This window comes from Panthera onca, chromosome A3, assembly GCF_046562875.1.
Source record: "Panthera onca isolate mPanOnc1 chromosome A3, mPanOnc1 haplotype 2, whole genome shotgun sequence".
Lineage (NCBI taxonomy): Eukaryota > Metazoa > Chordata > Mammalia > Carnivora > Felidae > Panthera > Panthera onca.
Genome location: NC_138341.1, coordinates 113,554,135 through 113,573,638, shown reverse-complemented (window position 1 = coordinate 113,573,638; position 19,504 = coordinate 113,554,135). Strand labels below are relative to the sequence as shown.

The 19,504-nt window shown below is 51.4% G+C and overlaps 1 protein-coding gene across 2 annotated transcripts; it reads right to left on the bottom strand.

Annotated features, from left to right (window-relative positions):
* Positions 1-1,434: 1,434 nt before the first annotated feature.
* Positions 1,435-19,288, bottom strand: CCM2L (CCM2 like scaffold protein). 2 transcript variants are annotated; one of them, XM_060614948.3, is made up of 10 exons: positions 19,197-19,288; positions 16,282-16,449; positions 14,651-14,734; positions 14,369-14,552; positions 13,111-13,580; positions 9,903-10,038; positions 7,578-7,641; positions 4,223-4,352; positions 3,511-3,649; positions 1,435-2,595 (listed from the first exon to the last, which is right to left on the bottom strand). In XM_060614948.3, the coding sequence occupies exons 1-10, from the start codon at positions 19,224-19,226 to the stop codon at positions 2,285-2,287; spliced, it is 1,716 nt and encodes a 571-aa protein (XP_060470931.1). In that variant the 5' UTR covers positions 19,227-19,288; the 3' UTR covers positions 1,435-2,284. The 2 variants fall into 2 exon arrangements, with proteins under 2 accessions (XP_060470931.1, XP_078300291.1); XM_078444165.2 differs by having other exon boundaries at positions 14,369-14,549.
* Positions 19,289-19,504: the final 216 nt, after the last annotated feature.

Genomic DNA, 19,504 nt, shown 5'->3' with positions numbered 1-19,504 from the left:
CCTGCAAATCGACAAGAAAAAGACAGGAAACCCAATTCATAATGGGCACCAGACAGGAACAGGCAATTCACTGAAGGGGAAGCCCAAATGTCTGGCAAGCACAGAAGATTCTGAGTCTCATATCATCAGAGAAATTCAAACACTGAGATGACCTTACACCCAAACTATAGGCAAAATTGAAAATATGGGGAGACAAGCATCTTTCACATGCTACTAGTAGAATTTAGTGACATGTAAAAAATATGTGCCCTGTGATTTAGGATTCCATCTTGGGTATAGGGTCCAAAGAAGTTTTCACACAGGCTTATAGGGTCATGTACACAGATGTTCATCACAGTGTTGTTTGTGGTGAGAGGGAATTGGAAGCCACCTGGGCATCCATCACAGGGGGACAGGGGTGAATAAATTACACCATGGATGCTCAGCTTGGAATGCTTTGCAGCAATATGATACAATAGGCTAGATTTTCCCACAGAAACATGGGTGGAACTTAGAAATAATCATATGATGGAGTGAAAAAAGAAAGCGTCAGATTGAGATCTTTACACAATACCATTCATGTGGTGTAAATACACACACGATGCATTGTGTATTTTACGTCCAGGACGTAGATCAACACATAGGGTGGATGCCCACGGTGGGGAGGGGAAGGAAGGTGGGGAATGGGTGGATGGAGGGGGGAATAAAGCAAAAGAAAACATCATTTGCTACAAACTGAGTATAAATCCTGGAACCCTGGACCTGAAGCCCTAATAATAATATTACTTTAAAATTGGTGATAATTAGGGGCACCTGGGTGGCTTAGTCTGTTAAGCAGCCAACTTTGGCTCAGGTTATGATCTCACGGTCTGTGAGTTCGAGCCTCGTATCGGGCTCTGTGCTGACAGCTCAGAGCCTGGAGCCTGCTTCTGATTCTCTCTCTCTCTCTCTCTCTCTCTGCCCCTCCCCTGCTTATGTTCTGTCTCTCTCTGTCTCTCAAAAATAAATAAATATTAAAAATTTTTTTTAATTGGTAATAATTGTACCTACCTCACAGTAAGGACCATGTGTCTGGCCATGGAAGGCTCTAAAACTTTACAAATAAGTTTCGGCACTTCTGCGTGAGTCTCTGGCCCCCTCTCAGGGGTCACTCCTTCTAGCTTCCAAGCCTTTACTCAGGCTGTGTTGAAGCTGTCCTCATGCCGACTTCTCTAACCTCTCCAACCCGGCTGTCAGGTTTCTTTAACCACCCCGGACCCCTGTGATGATAGCCTGTGGAGTCTCAGGTACTTTTCATTTGGGGCTTGAGCACAGAGCCAGGGTGTAATAGGGCCATGAAGGGCAAGTCCTAGTTCCTCTTCACAAACTTCCCCAAAGATCTTCTTACATCTGACCCCCACCTCAGTTTCCATCTAACTGCGCCCAGCCAAGACAGGTACACCAAGTCCGAAAGTGTTAGAAGTAGAAGGGAACGTTTATTGAGTGCCTACTATGGGCTAGACCCAGCACCAAGGCCTTGTGCTTTTGTTAATCCCCACAACCAACCCTGTGAGGTGGATGGGGCCGACCTCATGGGACAGATTAGGGAATGGAAGTCACCAAGAGGTGAGAACACTAACCAGACAGGAGACCTAGGTCTGTCTGGCTCCCAATCCAAGATCCGAACAAGCAACTTGTTCAGAGTCTTAGGGCCAAGACTGGGACCCCCATCACCTACCTCTGACCCAACTGTCAGTGAAGATATGCCACACTGGTGATCCAATTCCTGCCATCAGGGGAGGGGCGACCCTGCCATTTAGAGTCTTAAAAAGGCCCTCTACGCTATTGTGTGTGTACTTTGAGGTAATATCTCAGGAGAAATAGGAGGTTTCCTCAAGTTCCTTCACCTTTTTTTGAACCTCAGTTTCTCAAACTGTAAAATAGGAGGAACAAGAGGTCTCTGGGCTCTGGGAAGTCTTTTCTCAGTCTGTCAGCAGGTGGAGCCCACTCCTCATCTGTCCTTTGGCCTCCAGAAAGCTGCAGGAGTGGCGGGAGAGAGGGGCTGTCCCTGGCACCTGGGGCTAGTGACAGAGGAGAATGTTGCCCACCCAGGTCTGGCAGAGGGGCTGGCTGAGCCTCCGGCAACTGCCTGCGATTTTGGGGTCCCGCCCCCTGCAGGACATTCTCGGTATTGCAGGGACTGGAGCGCCAAGGGCGAGGTCGGACACCCCGGGAGGGGGGCCCTGGGGCTGGGGTCCCACAGGCAGGAGCGAGTGAGACACAGGTGGGATTGAGGATGCTTCCCCGCCTTCCCCATGGGTGGCGGCTACAGGTAGTTGTCCTCAACCGTGTCGCCCCCACCCGGGGAGTCCCTGGCCTCCTCGTCGGTGCTCTCATCGTCCGGTGCCAGCGCCTCGATGTCATGCGTGATGTCGGCCAGCAGCCGGTGGAAGGCCTGTGCTTCGGGCCGCTGGGCCGCCCCGTCGTAGCTGCGCACGGCCGACGCCGACGTGGAGCTCATGCTGCGCTTGATGCGGCCGAAGCTGTCGGTGAGGATGCCCCCCTCGCGGATGCCCACGCCCTCCAGGAAGCCCTCGAAGTAGCCAATGTCCTGGTCCGGGATGAAGGGCCGCATCCCTGCGGGGCCAGGGGCAGAGGGACGTCTCAGGGTTCAGCCCTTCCCCTTCCATCGTGGAATCACCTTCTCCGGAGAACCGAGTTCAAATCCCCAGCCTGCCCGCTCTCTGGCTGTGTGTTCCTGCACAAATTCCTTGACTCTGAGCCAGAGAACAATGACCTAATGCTCAGCACATAGTAAATGCTCACTACGCATTAGCTTCTCGTTGTCATTATTGCAACTGCTACTTTCCCATTTATTAGTTGTGTGACCCTCATTAAACAGCTGCTCTGGGCCTTACTTCCTCCCTGTAGAACTGAGATGATTGCACCTCTTCTCCCAGGGGGGGATGTGAGGAGGGGCCAGCACACTGCGTGCTTCATACAAGTCAGCTTGTTTTGCTTCCATCTCCACTCGCAAGCTATGTGACCTTAGCACTTTACTTTGCTTCTCTGGGCCTCATTTTGCTCATTTGCCAAATGGGGGCAAATGAGAGTTTCTACCTTCCCAAACTGAAGCATTCAGTGAGATGATGCTTGACAAAGATATTACCTGTTAGCTTATTAATATTATTCCTGTTATTATGATCAGCCCTCCTTACCAGCTGTGTGATCTTGGACAAGTGCCTCAGCCTCTCTGAGCGTCAGCTGCCCCATGGGGTAAATGGGGAGAATATTCCCCCCACCACCCCAGCTTTGCTATGAAGGTGAATGGATATACCAGTGCTCTCTACTGATGGGCTGTGACTGCAAGCAAGTCCCTCCCTGCCCTGCGCCTGTCTCCTTAAATGTGCAATGGATTTCATGATCTTGGCTTTATCGGAGGCTGAGGACTAGGAGAAAACGCTTCTAGCCTGATGCCTAATCGGGAGTGTCGTGGACCAGTTGGGAGTAGGGTCCTTGCCTGATCTCGGGGGGGTGTGGCAGGGGGCTCACCAAGGAGGAGGAACTTGCGCCGGTCCCCATAGAGCTTCAGCAAGCCTGAGCAGTAGTCCTGGATGGGCAGCCCCAGCCGGTACTCCCGCAGCAGCATTGCAAACTTCTGGATCTCGGGGGGCCCTAATTTACTCCGCAGCTGTGGGGACAACATCCAAGGTCAGTCCCAGGGAGCAATCCCCACCCAGCCTTTGCCTAAAAGACCCAAACCCTCTTTAAGGGTGTATTTGGCCAACATCTCCCCCAAAACCTTTCCCATGGCCTACTGGGGGGGGGGGGCATGCAGACACTGGGCTGAATCTAAGCACGAGATGTGCCTGAGTTCAAATCCTGGCCCCTTGGTTGATCAGCTCTGTGATCTTGGGTAGGGGGCAACCTCCTTGACCCTTGCTTTTCTTAAATATAGTAAAGATAATGGTACCTCCCTCTTTGGCTGTTGAAAGGATTAAAATAAACGCATAAAATGTGCTTAGAACAGTGCCCGCTATACAGAAGACACATAATGAATGCTAGCTGACATTAGTGAAGGCTTTCACAAGCTGCCCAGTTTACTTTCCTAACCTCATATCCCCTCACCACCACTCCGCCCCCAATCTTCCAAGGTCTACTTCAGTTATGTCCAGAATTATTCAGGATTCCTGAAATACTCTCTGTGTTTTCTCCAGCCTCCAGACCTTTGCTTGTGCTGTTCACATTGCCTGCCCCTGCTCACCGTGACCATGTAATCCTGCAACTGCTCAAGGCCCAGGCCGCTGTGGTCGCTGCCGCTGCAGTGGGAGCCGTGGAAAGAGGGTGTGGACGTGCCACTATAACACGCTTCAAATGTATCCTGGGAGCCATTGCTGCAGAGACAGGCAGAATGGGGCCCTCACTCACCTTCCTCTAGCTCCTCTCCCTACAGCAGGTGGGGGTGGGAGGGCACAGCTACTGATGCTCTGGGCTTCATCCTAGATCCCATTTTGGCCTCCAAAGCCCCACTTATCTGGCCCTTGGCTGCCTCTGAAGCCTCATCTCACCCTTGCTCTGTGTGCTCAGGCCTCTCTGCCATCTTCTCTAATACTTCAAGTACCTCTTTACCTCCGGGCCTTTGCACATGCCGTTCCCTCTGCCTGGAATGCCTCTCTACCCTATCTTTTGTTCAACTAACGCTTACTCATCATTGGAGCTTAAATGTCACCTCGGGAAAGTTTTCCCTGACCCTCCCCTCCCCATGACTGGGTTGATCCTCTGTCAAATGTGGTCACAAACTCATAAGTCTACCCATGACATGCAAGGCCTTCCCAGATCCTCCCCACCGACATCCACGGTGGCCTCCTGGCTGCTCCTCAAATGCACCAAGCTTTGTCCTGCTTCAGAGCCCTTGCACTTTCTGCCCCTCTGCCCGGAGTGCTCTTCCCCTCTCCTCCTCTGGGCCTCGGTTCAAATTTCATCAGCTCTGAGAGGCCCTCCTGACCCCCAAAGAGGTAGGCTCCCTATGGGTCTCTCTCAGTGCTCTGAAGTGCTCGTTCTCTTTAGTTATCGTTAATGCTTATTTCTGTTAAATAATGACTTCATTGTCTCCTGTGCTAGACGCAAGTGTGCTTGCACAATAAACCATGCAGGAGCAGGGACCTTGGTTTCTTATTTGTTGAGTACCTACTGCGTGCCAATCACGGGTCTCATCCTTGTATGATTCCCCACCGTAACCCTAGCACACAGCACAGTGCCTGGTACATGAAAGGTACTCAATAATTCTTGCTTAATAAAAAAATCAACCTGCCCAAGATCTCATGGTTCATGAGTTTGAGCCCTATGTTGGGCTCTGTGCTGACAGCTCAGAGCCTGCTTCAGATTCTGTGTCTCCCTCTCTCTCTGCCCCTCCCCCGCGCATGCTCTGTCTCTCTCTCAAAAATAAATAAAACATTAAAAAAAAAAAAAGAATAGGGGCGCCTGGGTGGCTCAGTCGGTTAAGTGGCCGACTTCGGCTCAGGTCATGATCTCGCAGACTGTGAGTTTGAGCCCTGTGTCAGGCTCTGTGATGACAGCTCAGAGCCTGGAGCCTGTTTCCGATTCTGTGTCTCCCTCTTTCTTTTTTTTTTTTTATTTTTTTTTCAACGTTTTTTATTTATTTTTGGGACAGAGAGAGACAGAGCATGAACGGGGGAGGGGCAGAGAGAGAGGGAGACACAGAATCGGAAACAGGCTCCAGGCTCCGAGCCATCAGCCCGGAGCCTGACGCGGGGCTTGAACTCACGGACCGCGAGATCGTGACCTGGCTGAAGTCGGACGCTTAACCGACTGCGCCACTCAGGTGCCCCTGTCTCCCTCTTTCTGACCCTCCCTTGTTCATGCTCTGTCTCTCTCTGTCTCAAAAATAAATAAACGTTAAAAAATTAAAAAAAAAAAGAGTAAAAAAAAATTAACCTGCCTTCTGGTTTCTAAATTGTTCCAGAACCATCTTCTATGATTAGCTACAGAAAAGCAGTGTAGCATCGTGGTTAGGGGGTGTGGACCTAGAGCTAGGCTGCTTGGGTTCAAATCTCAGGCCTACAGCTTGACCTTGGGCAAGGCTGCTTAGCTTCTCTATTCCTCAGTTTCTCCATGTGTAAAATGGGATGACAAACATCGACGTCATCAGAATTAGAGGAGTCTGTTTGTACAGCGCTCAGAGTCATAGACTAGAAGCAATAAATAAACAGCAGCCACTGTAATGTTGCTATGTAGATTTTTCTCGGCTGGCTCAGTTGGCAGAGCGTGTGACTCTTGATCTGGGGGTCATGAGTTCAAGCCCCACATTGGAAGTAGAGTTTACTTTAAAAAAAAAAAAATGAAGTGCTTTATAGAACAGCACTAGGCACACAGCAAGCACAAATGTTAGTCATTATCATGACTCTAGCAGATCTAGGTCTGGCAGCAGATATCAGGTTAAGGACTAGCCCAAGGGCACACAGTATAAGGAAGCCACAAATATTGACACAGAAGAGGGAAAAAAAATAAAAGTAGGGCATATATTACTGGCAGAGCCTGCTACCTGTCAAGCCAGAGGCCTTAGTAAGAGAACTAACTTTGACCAACTTGTTCCAGTTTGCCTGGGACTTTCCTGGTTTTAGTATAGAAAATCCCAAGTCCTGGGAAACCCCTCAGTGCTAGCGTGGTTAGTCATACCAAACAGAACCCTGGACAATATTGCCAACTGAGTTTTGTTTTGTTTTGTTTGTGTTTTTTTTTTTTTTAAACGTTTATTTATTTTTGAGACGGAGAGAGACAGAGCATGAACGGTGGAGGGTCAGAGAGAGAGAGGGAGACACAGAATCAGAAACAGGCTCCAGGCTCTGAGGTGTCCGCACAAAGCCAGACGCGGGGCTCGAACTCACGATCAGTGAGATCATGACCTGAGCCGAAGTCGGACACTCAACCGACTGAGCCACCCAGGCGCCCCTCCTACATTTTCCAGCCTTGCGGCGGCTAGCTGTGACCATGTGACCAAGTCCTGGCCACTAAGACATATGCAGAAGTCATCAGGCCGGGATCCCAGCAAAGCTCTTTACAGACATCCCTGGCATTACCATTGTGATAACTGGAGCTCTGACCATCATCTTGGTCCATGAGGTAACTCTGAGTACGGAAGCAGGTGCTGAGGACCTGGACCCTCGATGACCATAAGGGCCATAAACTCTTGATCTGTTTTACGCAAGAGGTGAGAGGGGGAAAGCTCGATCTTATTCAAAACTCAAATCCTTTTTAGGGTTTTCTATTACATGGAATTAAACCAAAATTAGTTTTTGGCATTAGCTGTGATTTGGGACTAGGCAGGCCACTGTGTCTGGATGACTGGCAGAGAACTACAGGCCTACGTGGAAACCACTCAGGGTTCCGGTTGTCCCCCAGGCTTCTTAGGGTCTGGGTCTGGATCCTATGAGCTCACTAGAGCCCGGAGAGGTCAGTTCGCCTACCCTCCTCAGGGCTCAGGGCATCGGCACAAATCGAGGTGGGGTCCTTTTCACCCACCCTCTCTTGCCCACAGGGAGCTCAAGAATGCCTAGAAGAGAGACCCTATTTGTGCAAGGTGGGGGTGGGGCGGTACCCACAAGGAGCTGCAGCAGCTGAAGTCGGCGTCATAGGCGTACGTCCCGTCTGTGCGGCAGCTCTCACCTGGGGTCAGCAGACAGAGGGGCTGTTAGAGGCAGCAGAGAAAGGACCAACATCCCCAGCTCCCCGAGCCCCCAACCCCAGTCCCACCCTGCGGTTGGGATGGTGGTTGGAGCACTGATGGCCTTGTAAGCAACTGTAAGGGTGTTAGCTTTTACTCTGAGTGAAATTGGGCAGCTGCTGGAAGATTTTGACCATGAAACCTGCCCCCATCACCAACTCACAGCCAACCTTGGGCAACTCACCTCCTCTCTCCCTGCCCTCAACTTCCCCAAGGTTGGGACAATACCACCTGCCTGCCTGCCTTGCGGGGGGGGGGGGGGGAGTGGTCTTGAGAACAGCAGGTGAGGGAACAGGTGAGGGGATGTTTTGAAAACTGTACATGTCTGAGGTGAGAACAAAAAAGAACTTTGAGGGAAAGGAACTCAAGATCTCCAGAGAATAGCAGCACTGTTCTCAGAGAACTTGCTCTGTACCTAGTCCTGTTACTTCTCTGACTCCACTAGCCTTACCCTTCTGATCTTGGCTCACCTCAGTGTCACTTCCTCAGGACACCGCCCTGACTTCCCAGGTGAGGCTGGTTCCTCAGTCTATGTCTGCAGAGTACAGCACGTAGTTACATTTTGTGTACCTATTTACTGTCAGCCTACCTAGCAATGCAAGGCTGTGAGGGCAGGGCCACATCTGGTTTTGCTCACCAGTATGTCCTGGTGATAGCAGGTGCTCAATAAATACTTGTTGAATTTGGTGGGGGTGCCTGGCTGGCTCAGTCAGTAGAGCATGCGACTCTTGACCTCAGGGTTATGAGTTCGAGCCCCCAAGTATAGAGATTACTTTAAAATTTTTTTTTAACGTTTATTTATTTTTGAGACAGAGAGAGACAGAGAATGAACGGGGGAGGGTCGGAGAGAGGGAGACACAGAATCTGAAACAGGCTCCAGGCTCTGAGCTGTCAGCACAGAGCCTGATGTGGGGCTCGAACTCATGGACTGCGAGATCATGACCTGAGCCGAAGTCGGCCGCTTAACCGACTGAGCCATCCAGGCGCCCCTAGAGATTACTTTTAAAAAATTAAATCTTTAAAGAAAAAAAAAAAAAAGAATTTGTTGGAAGGTTTGTTGACTCATTTATTTATCCATCATTTGCTCATTTGTTTATCTCATCCTGTGAGAGCTGATGAACTATCTCAACTTCCTAATAACCTCAGTTCCCACAGATGGGGGTGCCTGCAGAAGTAATGAGCTGTCGCTCTGTTCCTGGAGCTATGCAGACAGGGACCACGTTGAGGGGGCTGCGGCTGAGGAAATTCACTTAGCAGCCTTGAAGGCAGCATGGGAGCAAGGCTGTTGCAGATAGGAGCTTTAGAAATCAGACACACCAGGGTGCCTGGGTGGCTCAGTTGGTTAAGTGTCCGACTTCACCTCAGGTCATGATCTCGCAGTTTGTGGGTTCAAGCCCCGTGTCAGGCCTTGTGCTGACAGCTCAGACCCTGGAGCCTGTGTGTCCCTCTCTCTCTGCCCCTCCCTTGCTTGCACATGTTCTCTTTCTCTCTCAAAAAATAAGCAAACATTAAAATTTTTTTTTTAAATAAAAAGAAATCAGACACACCTGGGTTTGAATCCTGACTCTGTCACTTACCAGCTGTGTGACCTTGAGCAATGCATTGACTACTCTGAGCCTTAATGTCCTCGTCTGTAAAATTAGAATCATAAGGTCTCAAAGAAGTCTTTTATCTAGGAGCACCTATGATGTCCCTGGACCTTTGCTTGGCCCATGGGATACAGTGGCAAATAGGACCGAGAAGGCTGCTATGAGTCACAGTGGTACTGTGCTTGACACATAGTTGGTGCTCAATAAATGCCTCTCCTAGTCTCATTCTTATTCTAGCCTTTGATTGCGTTCAAGGGTGGGCCTGGAAATCTTGGTTTTGACCTAGAATCCTAGCGGGGCTAGACAGCTCAGTAAACAGACAATGCATGTGCTTGCATTTCTGCAAAGAAGGGACATCAGAAACAGAAGGGAGAGAGAAAAGTTCAGCTCTGAGGGGCTCATTCCAAATCTGGCAACCAGAACGTTGTGCAGAAGCTAAGCTTGAGGTCATTGTGAAAACTGACATTTCATTTTAACTACATAAGGGGGGAGTGCACTGTAATTGCGGTAGAGATCGGGGCCCCTACAGGCTTTCATTGACCCTGAGTCCCGGAGTCCTTGCTGGCCTTTTGGGATGTTTCACAGGAGGGGTGGCCAGGAGTTCCAGTACTCACTGCGACTGCATAGCCACGGCCGCTCAGGCGTTGACGTGTAGTGGTAGCCGGCCCGGTCCACGCACTCGATACTCTGGTCCCCGTAGATGATCTGGAAGACCTGACAGATGAGGGCACAGGATTCCTCGGCAGCATCCTGGCCCAGGGAGGAGGACAGAGCACTCAGGGCCTCTCCAGTGCCCAGGACACCCCTGCTTCCTCAAACAGTGTGAAGAGGTTCACAGGGCCACACGTGCATCTATGGGTACCTTTAAATCGACTTGCAGAGCATTTCCTATCAAAATTACATGGCCACCCTCTGGGTCTTAGACTCCTATATAGAGTCCAGCAGCAACGTTAAGTCTTCTGCTCTGAAAAACGCACCCCAAACTTCTGGGGGATTCATAGGACCTCCTGAAGCCTATCTAAAATAAGCCCTAGTTTAAATTTGTCAGTAGGAAGTTGGGGCTCAGAGAGGTAAAGTGATTAGCCAGCACTAGAACCCAGGTCTCCTGTTACATACTAGGAAGAGGAAGAATCACATGTGTGAAAATTCTAGACTCAACATAGTTACTGCTACTGGATGCCATATTTAGATATGAGCTTCCTGGCATCCAGGGCAAAAATGGAAGTAGGATGAATACACAAACCTCAGTCTCCTGATAGAAGGCAGGAATTTCAATTCTTGGGTGAAACTTTTTTTTTTTTTTTTCAACGTTTTTAATTTATTTTTGGGACAGAGAGAGACAGAGCATGAACGGGGGAGGGGCAGAGAGAGAGGGAGACACAGAATCGGAAACAGGCTCCAGGCTCCGAGCCATCAGCCCAGAGCCTGACGCGGGGCTCGAACTCACAGACCGCGAGATCGTGACCTGGCTGAAGTCGGACGCTTAACCGACTGCGCCACCCAGGCGCCCCGGGTGAAACTTTTTTTGAGACTGCAAATTTGAAGGGAATTTGCCTAATTTAATTCTTTATGTGTAAGCAAGAGACACAGAGAGACAATAACTGATGAGACCATCTTCACGATACTATTTCATATTTTTGCCTCTAAAAAAGCCCAGGGTATACATTAAAATGTAAGCCACGATAGGCAGGATTGATCCTTATAATAGAAATAGGCAGGGAAGAGAGTATTCTTATTTTATAGTTAAAGGCACCGAGGCTTAGAATGGTTAGGTAACTTGCCCAGGCTAATATAGCAAGTTCACAACGTTGGTTACTACTGGCACTCAGATTTTTTTACTCTAACTCCTGTACCCTCCTTGGGACCACAAGGCCTTGGATAGGAGGCCAGAGAATCAGATACTCCTGGAATGCAACTCTTGGTTTATTTACTCATTTTGCAAATTCTCATTTAGTCCTCTTTCAGGCACTGGGCCAGGCTCTGGGGTCTCAGATGAGGTCTGTATCCTAAAGCCCTCACCATCCAGTGCGATAAACAGGGCACACTGTTCCCTCTGCTTGGAATTCATTTTCCTGGCTTTTCGCCTTGCTTTTTGCTCCCCTTCACCTTTCAGTTTAAAAGGAGCAAACTCTCTCTATGCAAACTGGATCTCCTCCTTCATTACCACTGCAATCTGCTTGGTTTTTTTGGTCTGCATCATAAGGTATAATACTATAATATACATTACTTCACCCATTCGTTCAATACTCATTGGGTGCCAGGTGATATCAATATCACGGTGAACCATCCAGAATGCACAGGTCTCTTGTACTCTCTAAGGAGACCAGTCCAGCTGGAGTAGAGTGTATAAAGGGGGACACAGAAAGAGATGAGGCCAGAGAAGAAATGGACTTCAGCCACCACTATAACGTGGGTGGTCTTACAAGCAGTTGTAAGGACAATAACTTTTCCTTGGAGGGAAGTGGGGAGCCACAGGAAGATTTTGAGCAGTGATAAGATGTGACTTATGTGTTAACAGAACTGCTCTGTGGGGGGTACAGATTGTAAGCAAGAGGCAAATCTGTGATCTGGATGACAGAAGATGGGCCATGGACCTGGGCAGGGGCAGTGGAGGGTGGGGAAACGTATATGGGTTTGGGATATATTTTAAAAATAGGGCCAATAGGGTTGACAGAATGGATATGGGCTGTGTGAGAACGAGAGCAGCCACAGATCACTGCAAGGTTTTGGTCTGAACAATGGAAGGACGGAGCTGCCATTAATCAAAACAAGGAGACCAAGGGCGGAGCAGGTTTGGGGGAGAAGATTGGGTGCTTAGCTTTGGATGTGTTAAGTTCGTGATGGCCATCAGCCCACCGAATGGAGAGGCTGATTGGAGAAACATGCCTGGAGATTTGGTGAAAGATAAAATTTGGGGAGTTCTCGGGGTTTTAAATCCACGAGACTGTTTTGTTCACTAAGATATATATAAGGGAGCTGGGGCTGGGGCAGGGGGGAGGGTTGGGGGCCATGGGTCAGAGGAAAAGTTTAGACAGCCTAGGGCTTGAAGGTGTCTGCTAGATTGTGAGCTCCTTAAGGGAAACCACCAAATATGTCTTGTTCATCTTTGTATCCATAGCACCTAGCCCAATGCCTACGACAAAGTTGCTGCTCAATAAAGATGGTCAAAATGAATAAAAGCAAGGATGAATATGAAGCAAGGGGGGAGGAGAGGGAAGGCAAGAATGGAAGGCTTCTGCCTTGGGTGACTGCCATAGTTAACAAGAGTATAGGCTCTGAACTTCCTGGATCCCAGTGTTGAAACCACCACCTGCTTCCTGTGTGATGTTGCACAAATTACTTAGCCTCTGAGTCTCAGTTTCCTTCTCTACAGAATGGGGATGGTTGTAATATTTGCCTCTAGGGGTTAGTCAAAGAATGAAATGTGTTCATGCTGGTTCCTTGTCTGGCATGGGTTGGCATTCCATTCATGCTGGTGATTAGTGTCCTCATGATTGTTACTGTGGTAGTGCTGACATTGACGACGTGGGAGAAGGAGCAAGGCTGGAGGAGGGGGTCTGTTTTGGCTATTCTGGGTTTTCCTCTCACTGGGACAGCAAGGGGCAACTGTCCTGGAGGTGTCCAGGCTGGAGATTAGAAGCCCTTTGGCGTCGTGGGCACACAGGTGGTACCTGAAGTCCTAGGCAGGGCCGCAGGAGGGGAAAGGACAGAGGCCAGGGTAGACCCCAGGAACAGGGCGGGGTGGGACGGAGACCGGCGCCCTCCAACGCCGGACGTGCCCGGGGAGCACGCCGCTGGGGTTCCGGGTGCCCTCGGGCTCACCCTGTTGGCCACAGCCAGGATGACAAGGTTGCAGTAGGCGTCGGGGCTGGGGTCCTGTGGGTCGAGTGGGTTGGAGCCCGGGTGGCGCCGCTCCCAGCTGCCGCCGCCGCCGCCGCCCGCCTGCCTCCGCTCCCAGCTGCCGCCCGGCTTGCCCGCGCCGCCGCCGCCGCCGTGCCGCCGCTCCCAGCTGCCGCTGAACGTCTGCCGCCGCTCCCAGCTGCCCGACGCCCGCGCCCCGGCGCGCTGGCGCTCCAGGCTGCCGCCGCCGCCGCCGCCGCCGCCCCCGGCCCGGGCCTCTGCGCCCGCGCCCCCGCCCCACGCCATCCGCCAGTCCAGGCTGCAGATGGTGTGGCGCCGCTCCGTGGTGCCCACCCGCCGCTTCTCTGGCGCCGCGCCCGGCGGGCCTGGGTCGCGCCCCGCGCCGCCGGGGCTGGCGTCGACGCCGGCTGGCACCGGGTCCACGCCCAGACCTAGGAGTGGCGGGATGGCGGTCAGGAGACCCGGGCTAAGAGCCCCCCACGAGGCCAGCTGGGGACCAGCGGCGCGTGGCCCCACCTCTGCCTTCTAAGTCTGGAGGCCAAACCCGCCCCGCTCCGTGCCCTTACTTTCGGGCCCACCCCCCCGGCCTCGGCTCCACCCTGGTCTTGTCCCGCAGGCCTTTTCCACCCGCCACACCTCGCTTGGCGTCTGGTCTGAGGGCGGTGGCCAGGCAGTCTCCTCCCTCTGTTGGCCCTACCTCGGCCCCAGTCTCTAATTTCAGAGACCTCTTCTTTGATTCCGGTTTCCCCTCAACCCCGCCTCTGGCCTCAGGCCACGCCCCTAGCCTGGCGGGGTTTGACCTGTCCCGCCGCTGCCCCAGCCGCGAGCTCCGCCTCTCTGGCGTATGGCCACGCCCCTGGATCAGACCCGGCTGCTAGCCCGAGCTCTCTCCGAGCGCAGCGATCTCGCTCTGTTTCACCAAGCGCTTTAACTTCAGGTCTCAGAATTTGGGCTCCTCCAACCTTCCCAGGCCCCGGCACCTGGCCTCAGGCTGGTGGCGATCCACCCTTCAACCTCAACCTTGGGCCGCGACTTCTTGCTTATAGCCATGGCCTGCCCTTCGTCTCAGGGTAGCGTGCTCAGGCCTTTTCCATCACACACCATCCATCCTCAACACCCCCACCTGCCCGCCCCCGCCTTTCCCAAGACTAGACGCTGGGTCTTTTCTCACCCTGTTCACCTCCCAGCCCTGCCCCTGGCCAGGCCCCGGCAGCTGTACCGGTCTTAAGCACCAGCAGGTGCAGCGCGTCGTCCTGCAGGTAGGAGGCGGCGGCGATCTCGTGCGTGGGGATACGCAGGATTAGCTCTTCGTTGTCGCGCCAGGTGAGCAGCAGGCAGCGGGCCGACAGGCTCAGGATGCTGTCCTGCTCCGCCGTGGTCTTCAGCGGCAGCTCCTTCAACTGCTGCGGGGTGGGTCGGATCTCCTGGGTCCCGGAGGAACTCGGGTGGGAGAGGGCGAAAGGGACAAGACCCTGCCCTCCCCCCCTCTCCAGGGCCTCACCCTGGCGGTGTCCAGCAGCTGCAGGAGCTCGTCCCGGCTGGAGGGGTTCAGTGAGGAGGTGACCCAGGTGAGGTGGCCCAGGAACTGGATACAAAATGAGGGAGTGGGTGGGAGAAGGGCAGAGAGAAGTCACTTTGAAGCCTTGGAGGACCCAGACCTCCTCACTGAGGCAATGTAGATAGACTGAAGTATACATATCTGAATTAATAATAACCTGATAATAACTCTTAAGGTGGTCGCAGAAGCCAGACCCAAAAAATGATGCCCCAAATCAATCAATAATTCTCCATCCATTCTTAGTTATAACTTAATGTTATCACAAACTTTAAGTTACTCAATGTAAGAATTAACTTTTTCCATTAAAATAATGGAGTAATAGTTTTGTTCTTCTAGGTGAATTCCACCAACCAAACTTTTTTCTTCTTCTTTTATTCTCTATGAAATTTCAGCGCCCAGTTCTTAGGTGCACCTGTTAGCTTTACCTTCCATATATCGTTGCCAGGTAAAATACAAGATGCCAGTTAAATTTGAATTTCACACAAACAGTGAATACTTCAAAAAATTTTTAAAGTATTTTTAGTCCCATGCAATATTTGGGACATATTAATACGACACAAGTAGTTATTGCTTATCTGAAACTCACATTTAAATGGGCAGCCTGTCAAACCTGACACTCCTATCCCCATAGCAATCTTCCCTGGGCAATGAGGATTCTCCACTGCTCCTCCATGGTGCTCTTGAAATAGAAGAAAGGCCTTGAGTGATCTAAGTCCTCTGTGGCTTGCTGAGCTGGGTTCCTTTACCCTGGAGACTGAGTACCGATAACGTTATTGCAGTAAAATCTCACAGGAAGGTATGGCTTTTGCCATCTGCTCTCCCTTGTGGGTAGGTTTTGAGGCTCGTGCTGGGATGACAACACTGAAGCTGAGCAGATGGACATCATTTGCTGAAGGGCTGCAGCATAAGGCAGGAGCTAGGCTAACTTGAACCCAGGTCTCTTTCCTTTGAGCCTCCCCTGTGTGAGACTGGGCTGGTCAGGGCTTGGTGTGGGGGAGAGGTGCAGTCTCTCCTGACGGGATCCAGAACATGCTACCCCAAAATACGGCACCTCGGCTTACAGAATATCCTAAGCTTGAAGAAGTTGAAGAAAATGGTAGACGCAGGAAGGTCCCTCTGACCTGCCCCCACCCCTACCTTTCTTCCCTGACAGCAGAAGATGAATCTCCCACATGCAAGGTACCCTCCCTGTACCGGAAGGGAGCCACACATCCTTCTCATGAGGGAATTTAGGGCTGAGAAGGCTGTATAAACAAACCTTGTTCTTTCTTCACCTTTTACTACCCCTAGCCCCCACCCCTCCGCCTTGTCAGTTCTTCATAAATTAACTGATTGTAAAAAAGATACAAAAGCTTCGTGCTCTGGTCACTTCTTTGGGCCTTCACTCTCTCGCGAAGGCTCTCATGGACATGTAAACATTTAATAAAATGTGTACGCTTTTCTCCTGTTAATCTGTTTGTCAGCTCAATTTTCAGACCCTGCCAGGGACCCTTAAGAGAGTTGAGGAAAACCTTACCCCTCCTTTACCCCTTGCCCCAAGATTCTGCCCACCCTTCTCCTCATCCCACACGTACCTTGACCTCTTTCTCCAGATAGTCACACAGCAGAATCTGGGGGTCGATGAGGTAGTCAGGAGGATAAAGGGGCATCGAGTGCAGGGGCCGGCGACTCACGCTGGTCCGAAAGGCTGCCCGGCGCGCGGCCTTGGGGAACACCAGCCTCCGGATGGGGGAGACAAAGCCCTGGGGGGGGGGTGCAGGAGAAATAACAGTAATAACAGCAACTGACTTTATCAAGCACATCCACATTCAACATTTTAACTATTTCCCTATTACCTGATTTAATTCTCATAGACTCTGCAGAAGGGGTACCTCTGTGATCCCCATTTTATGGATGGAGAAACTAAGCCTCAGAGGGAGAACTAGCCGAGAAGATCACCAGCTATTAGCAGTAGAACCAATAGTCTGGCTCTAAAATCTCCATTCTAAACACCCAGATGAGGGTGGAGACCCTGCTAAGGCCCAGGCCCAGGCGTAAGGAGTGGGTCCAGGCTGGGACAAGTAAGAAAAATATTGAGATTCAGTGTGGCTGAGGGGTGCCTGGGTGGCTTAGTCTTGATTTCAGCTCAGATCATGATCTCACCGTTCCTGGGACTGAGCCCCACTGACAGCACAGAGTCTGCTTGGGATTCTCCGTTTCTGGCCCTCCCCCACTCATTCTCTCTCTTTCTCCCTCTCTCTCAATAAATAAACTTTAAAAAAAGATTCAATGTGGCCAAGTGGTGAATGCACAGATATTTGTTAAGCTATTCTCTGTGCTTTCCTAAAAATTAGAAATAGTTAATAAGTAGGGGCACCTGGGTGGCTCAGTTGGTTAAGCGTCATGACTTGGGTCATGATCTTGTGGTTCGTGAGTTCGAGCCCTGCATTGGGCTCCCTGCTGTCAGTGCGAATCTCGCTTTGGATCTTCTGTCTCCCTTTCTCTCTCTGCTCCTTCCCCACTCATTCTCTCTCTCTCTCTCTCTCTCTCTCTCTCTCAAAATAAGTAAAAATAAACTTAAAAAAAAATAGTTAATAAGTATGTTTAAGTAGAATCCGGCAGGCATAAAGATGGCCTACAGCAAGGTTAAAGAAGCCAATTCCAGGACTCCAGCCCATCCCAACAGAATCTAAATCTCACAGGAAAGCACTACTCTAGAGCAGTTCTTAGTGTATGGTTCCTGCATCAGCAGCAGCACCAAGGAACTTAAGAGATACGCGTATTCTCGCTTTCCATCTCAGACCTATTGGATCAGAGCTTAGGGGTAAGACCCAATAATTTATGTGGTTTTTTTTTTTAATTTTTTAATGTTTATTTATTTTTGAGACAGAGAAAGAGGCACAGTGTGAGCAGGGGAGGGGCAGAGAGAGAGGGAGACACAGAATCTGAAGCAGGCTCCAGACTCCGAGCTGTCAGCACAGAGCCCGACGTGGGGCTTGAACACAAATCATGAGATCATGACCTGAGCTGAAGTTGGCTGCTCAGCCAACTGAGCCACCCAGGCGCCCCCCCCCCCCATAATTTATGTTTTAATCAACACTCCAGGTGATTCTGATGCGTGCCCAGCCCAGATTTTAAAACCAGTATCATGGAGCCTGCATGAGATATATGGAGGTTCTGCTAAATGAGAGCACATGGTCTGGGAAAGGGCGTTCCAGGCAGAGGGCACGACATGTGCGAACGTCTGGGGGCTGGCAGGGCTGGCTGAGCATGATGAGCCTGGAGAAGATGCGTGTGGTCTGTTGAACAAGTCACAGAGGGCTTGAATGTCAGCTGTGGAGCCGGGACTTTATTCTGTGTGTGTGAATATGTGTGTGTGAGTGGAGTGTAAAGGTAAAAGTTTGGTCTGTGGCCCTCAGTGGTCCAGCCTTGCCCACCTCTCCAGCCTTATCTTACTGCCCCCTCACTGCCCTCCAGCTACAGGGCCGTCTTGCTTGCTACATTCCTTCCCACTGAGAGCTCTTGTACATGCTGTTCCTCCCCCTGAAACACTTCCCTACCCTCTCTCCTTCTGCCCATTAGATCTCAGCTCAAGCTGACCAGGCTAGGGCTGGGTCCCCTAATATTCTGTACCCCAGCACCACGTATGGCGTCTCTCATGCAACTTTGTATTAATTGCTTTTCTTCAAAGTTGCCTTCCCCCAAAATGCTGTGAGCTCCAGGGAGGGAGCAGAGACCTTGTCTGACTTTGCTCACTGCTACATCATCACCAGCACCAGGCACAGTGTGGGGCACAAAATAAGTTCTTAGTGCACATCTGCAGAAGGAATGAGCCAAGAGAGAACAAGCACCTAGGTCTTGGCTCCCTTCTGAGCCCTCACGATTCACATAGCCTGACCTAGGATTCTTGGGGGAAGAGGGATGGGTGGGGGTGGGCGCTGGAATCTGAGGGACTCCCTGAATGGCAAAGACAACCAGGTGAGGTGTCCAGGGAACCAGACTAGAAAGCTTCTGACAGTAAGGAGGAGTAAGGATCTGGGGGGGCAGGGCGCAGACGAGGCTGGAACCCAGCAGGGGAGCAGGTAGGTGTCTCAACCTGGATAGACAGCCTCATAGCACAGAGCTGCCCTGGCTGAGGTCCTTCTGTCTGGGAGGTAGGGAGAAGAGGAATGGGTCTGTTAGGTGTCTGTCTGTCCCTCAGTCTGAGGAAACCCCAGGAAAACTGTGGCAGCAGTTTGAGAGTATCTCCCAAAGTAATCTGTCTGGCTGGGTTTCCCTGGAAGGTGCTTGAGTGTCCCTTCCAGGGATGGCAGAGGCCATTGAGAGCCGGGAGACAGGTTAGGGAGTTTGAGCCCAAATGTCTGGTTGCCCAAGGGTGGGAAGGACGGTCTTTCCAAATGAGAAGGAAGACTCTATGCCACTCGCTGCCCATCACCCCCACCCGGGCTCCCCACTTTACTCCCTCCAGGGACATTTCTCTACCTGACATCCTTCCCAACCTCCCACCTACCTTTTTTCCTTTCTTGACTTCATATTCCATGGTGAAGCGTCCCCTCCACTCCTGCCACCCTCCTGGCCAACCCCCTCCACCCTCTCCCCCCACACAGTTCCTTTGTTCTTTTTCCTGCCTGGTCGGAAACTCCACCAGCCCTGGAGTTCCTGCCCCTCCCGTCTGATAGCGAGTGGGGGGTGGGGGGATGGAGGCTGGTGCAGGATGCAGCCTTGGGCCCCTCCAGCTGAAGGGTGGAAGGAAACCCAGCCAGAGCAACTGTCCTGGGGAGAACGCCTCCAGCCTGAAGCCAGAAGGCTTGCTGTTGA

Coding starts and splice junctions, on each gene's coding strand:
- CCM2L (XM_060614948.3), bottom strand. CDS start 19,226: ATGGAATATGAAGTCAAGAAAGGAAAAAAG. Junction 14,735..16,281: donor ATCTGGAGAAAGAGGTCAAG/GTACGTGTGGGA, acceptor TTTTGTATCCAG/TTCCTGGGCCACCTCACCTG. Junction 10,039..13,110: donor TCCTGGCTGTGGCCAACAGG/GTGAGCCCGAGG, acceptor TCCCTGGGCCAG/GATGCTGCCGAGGAATCCTG.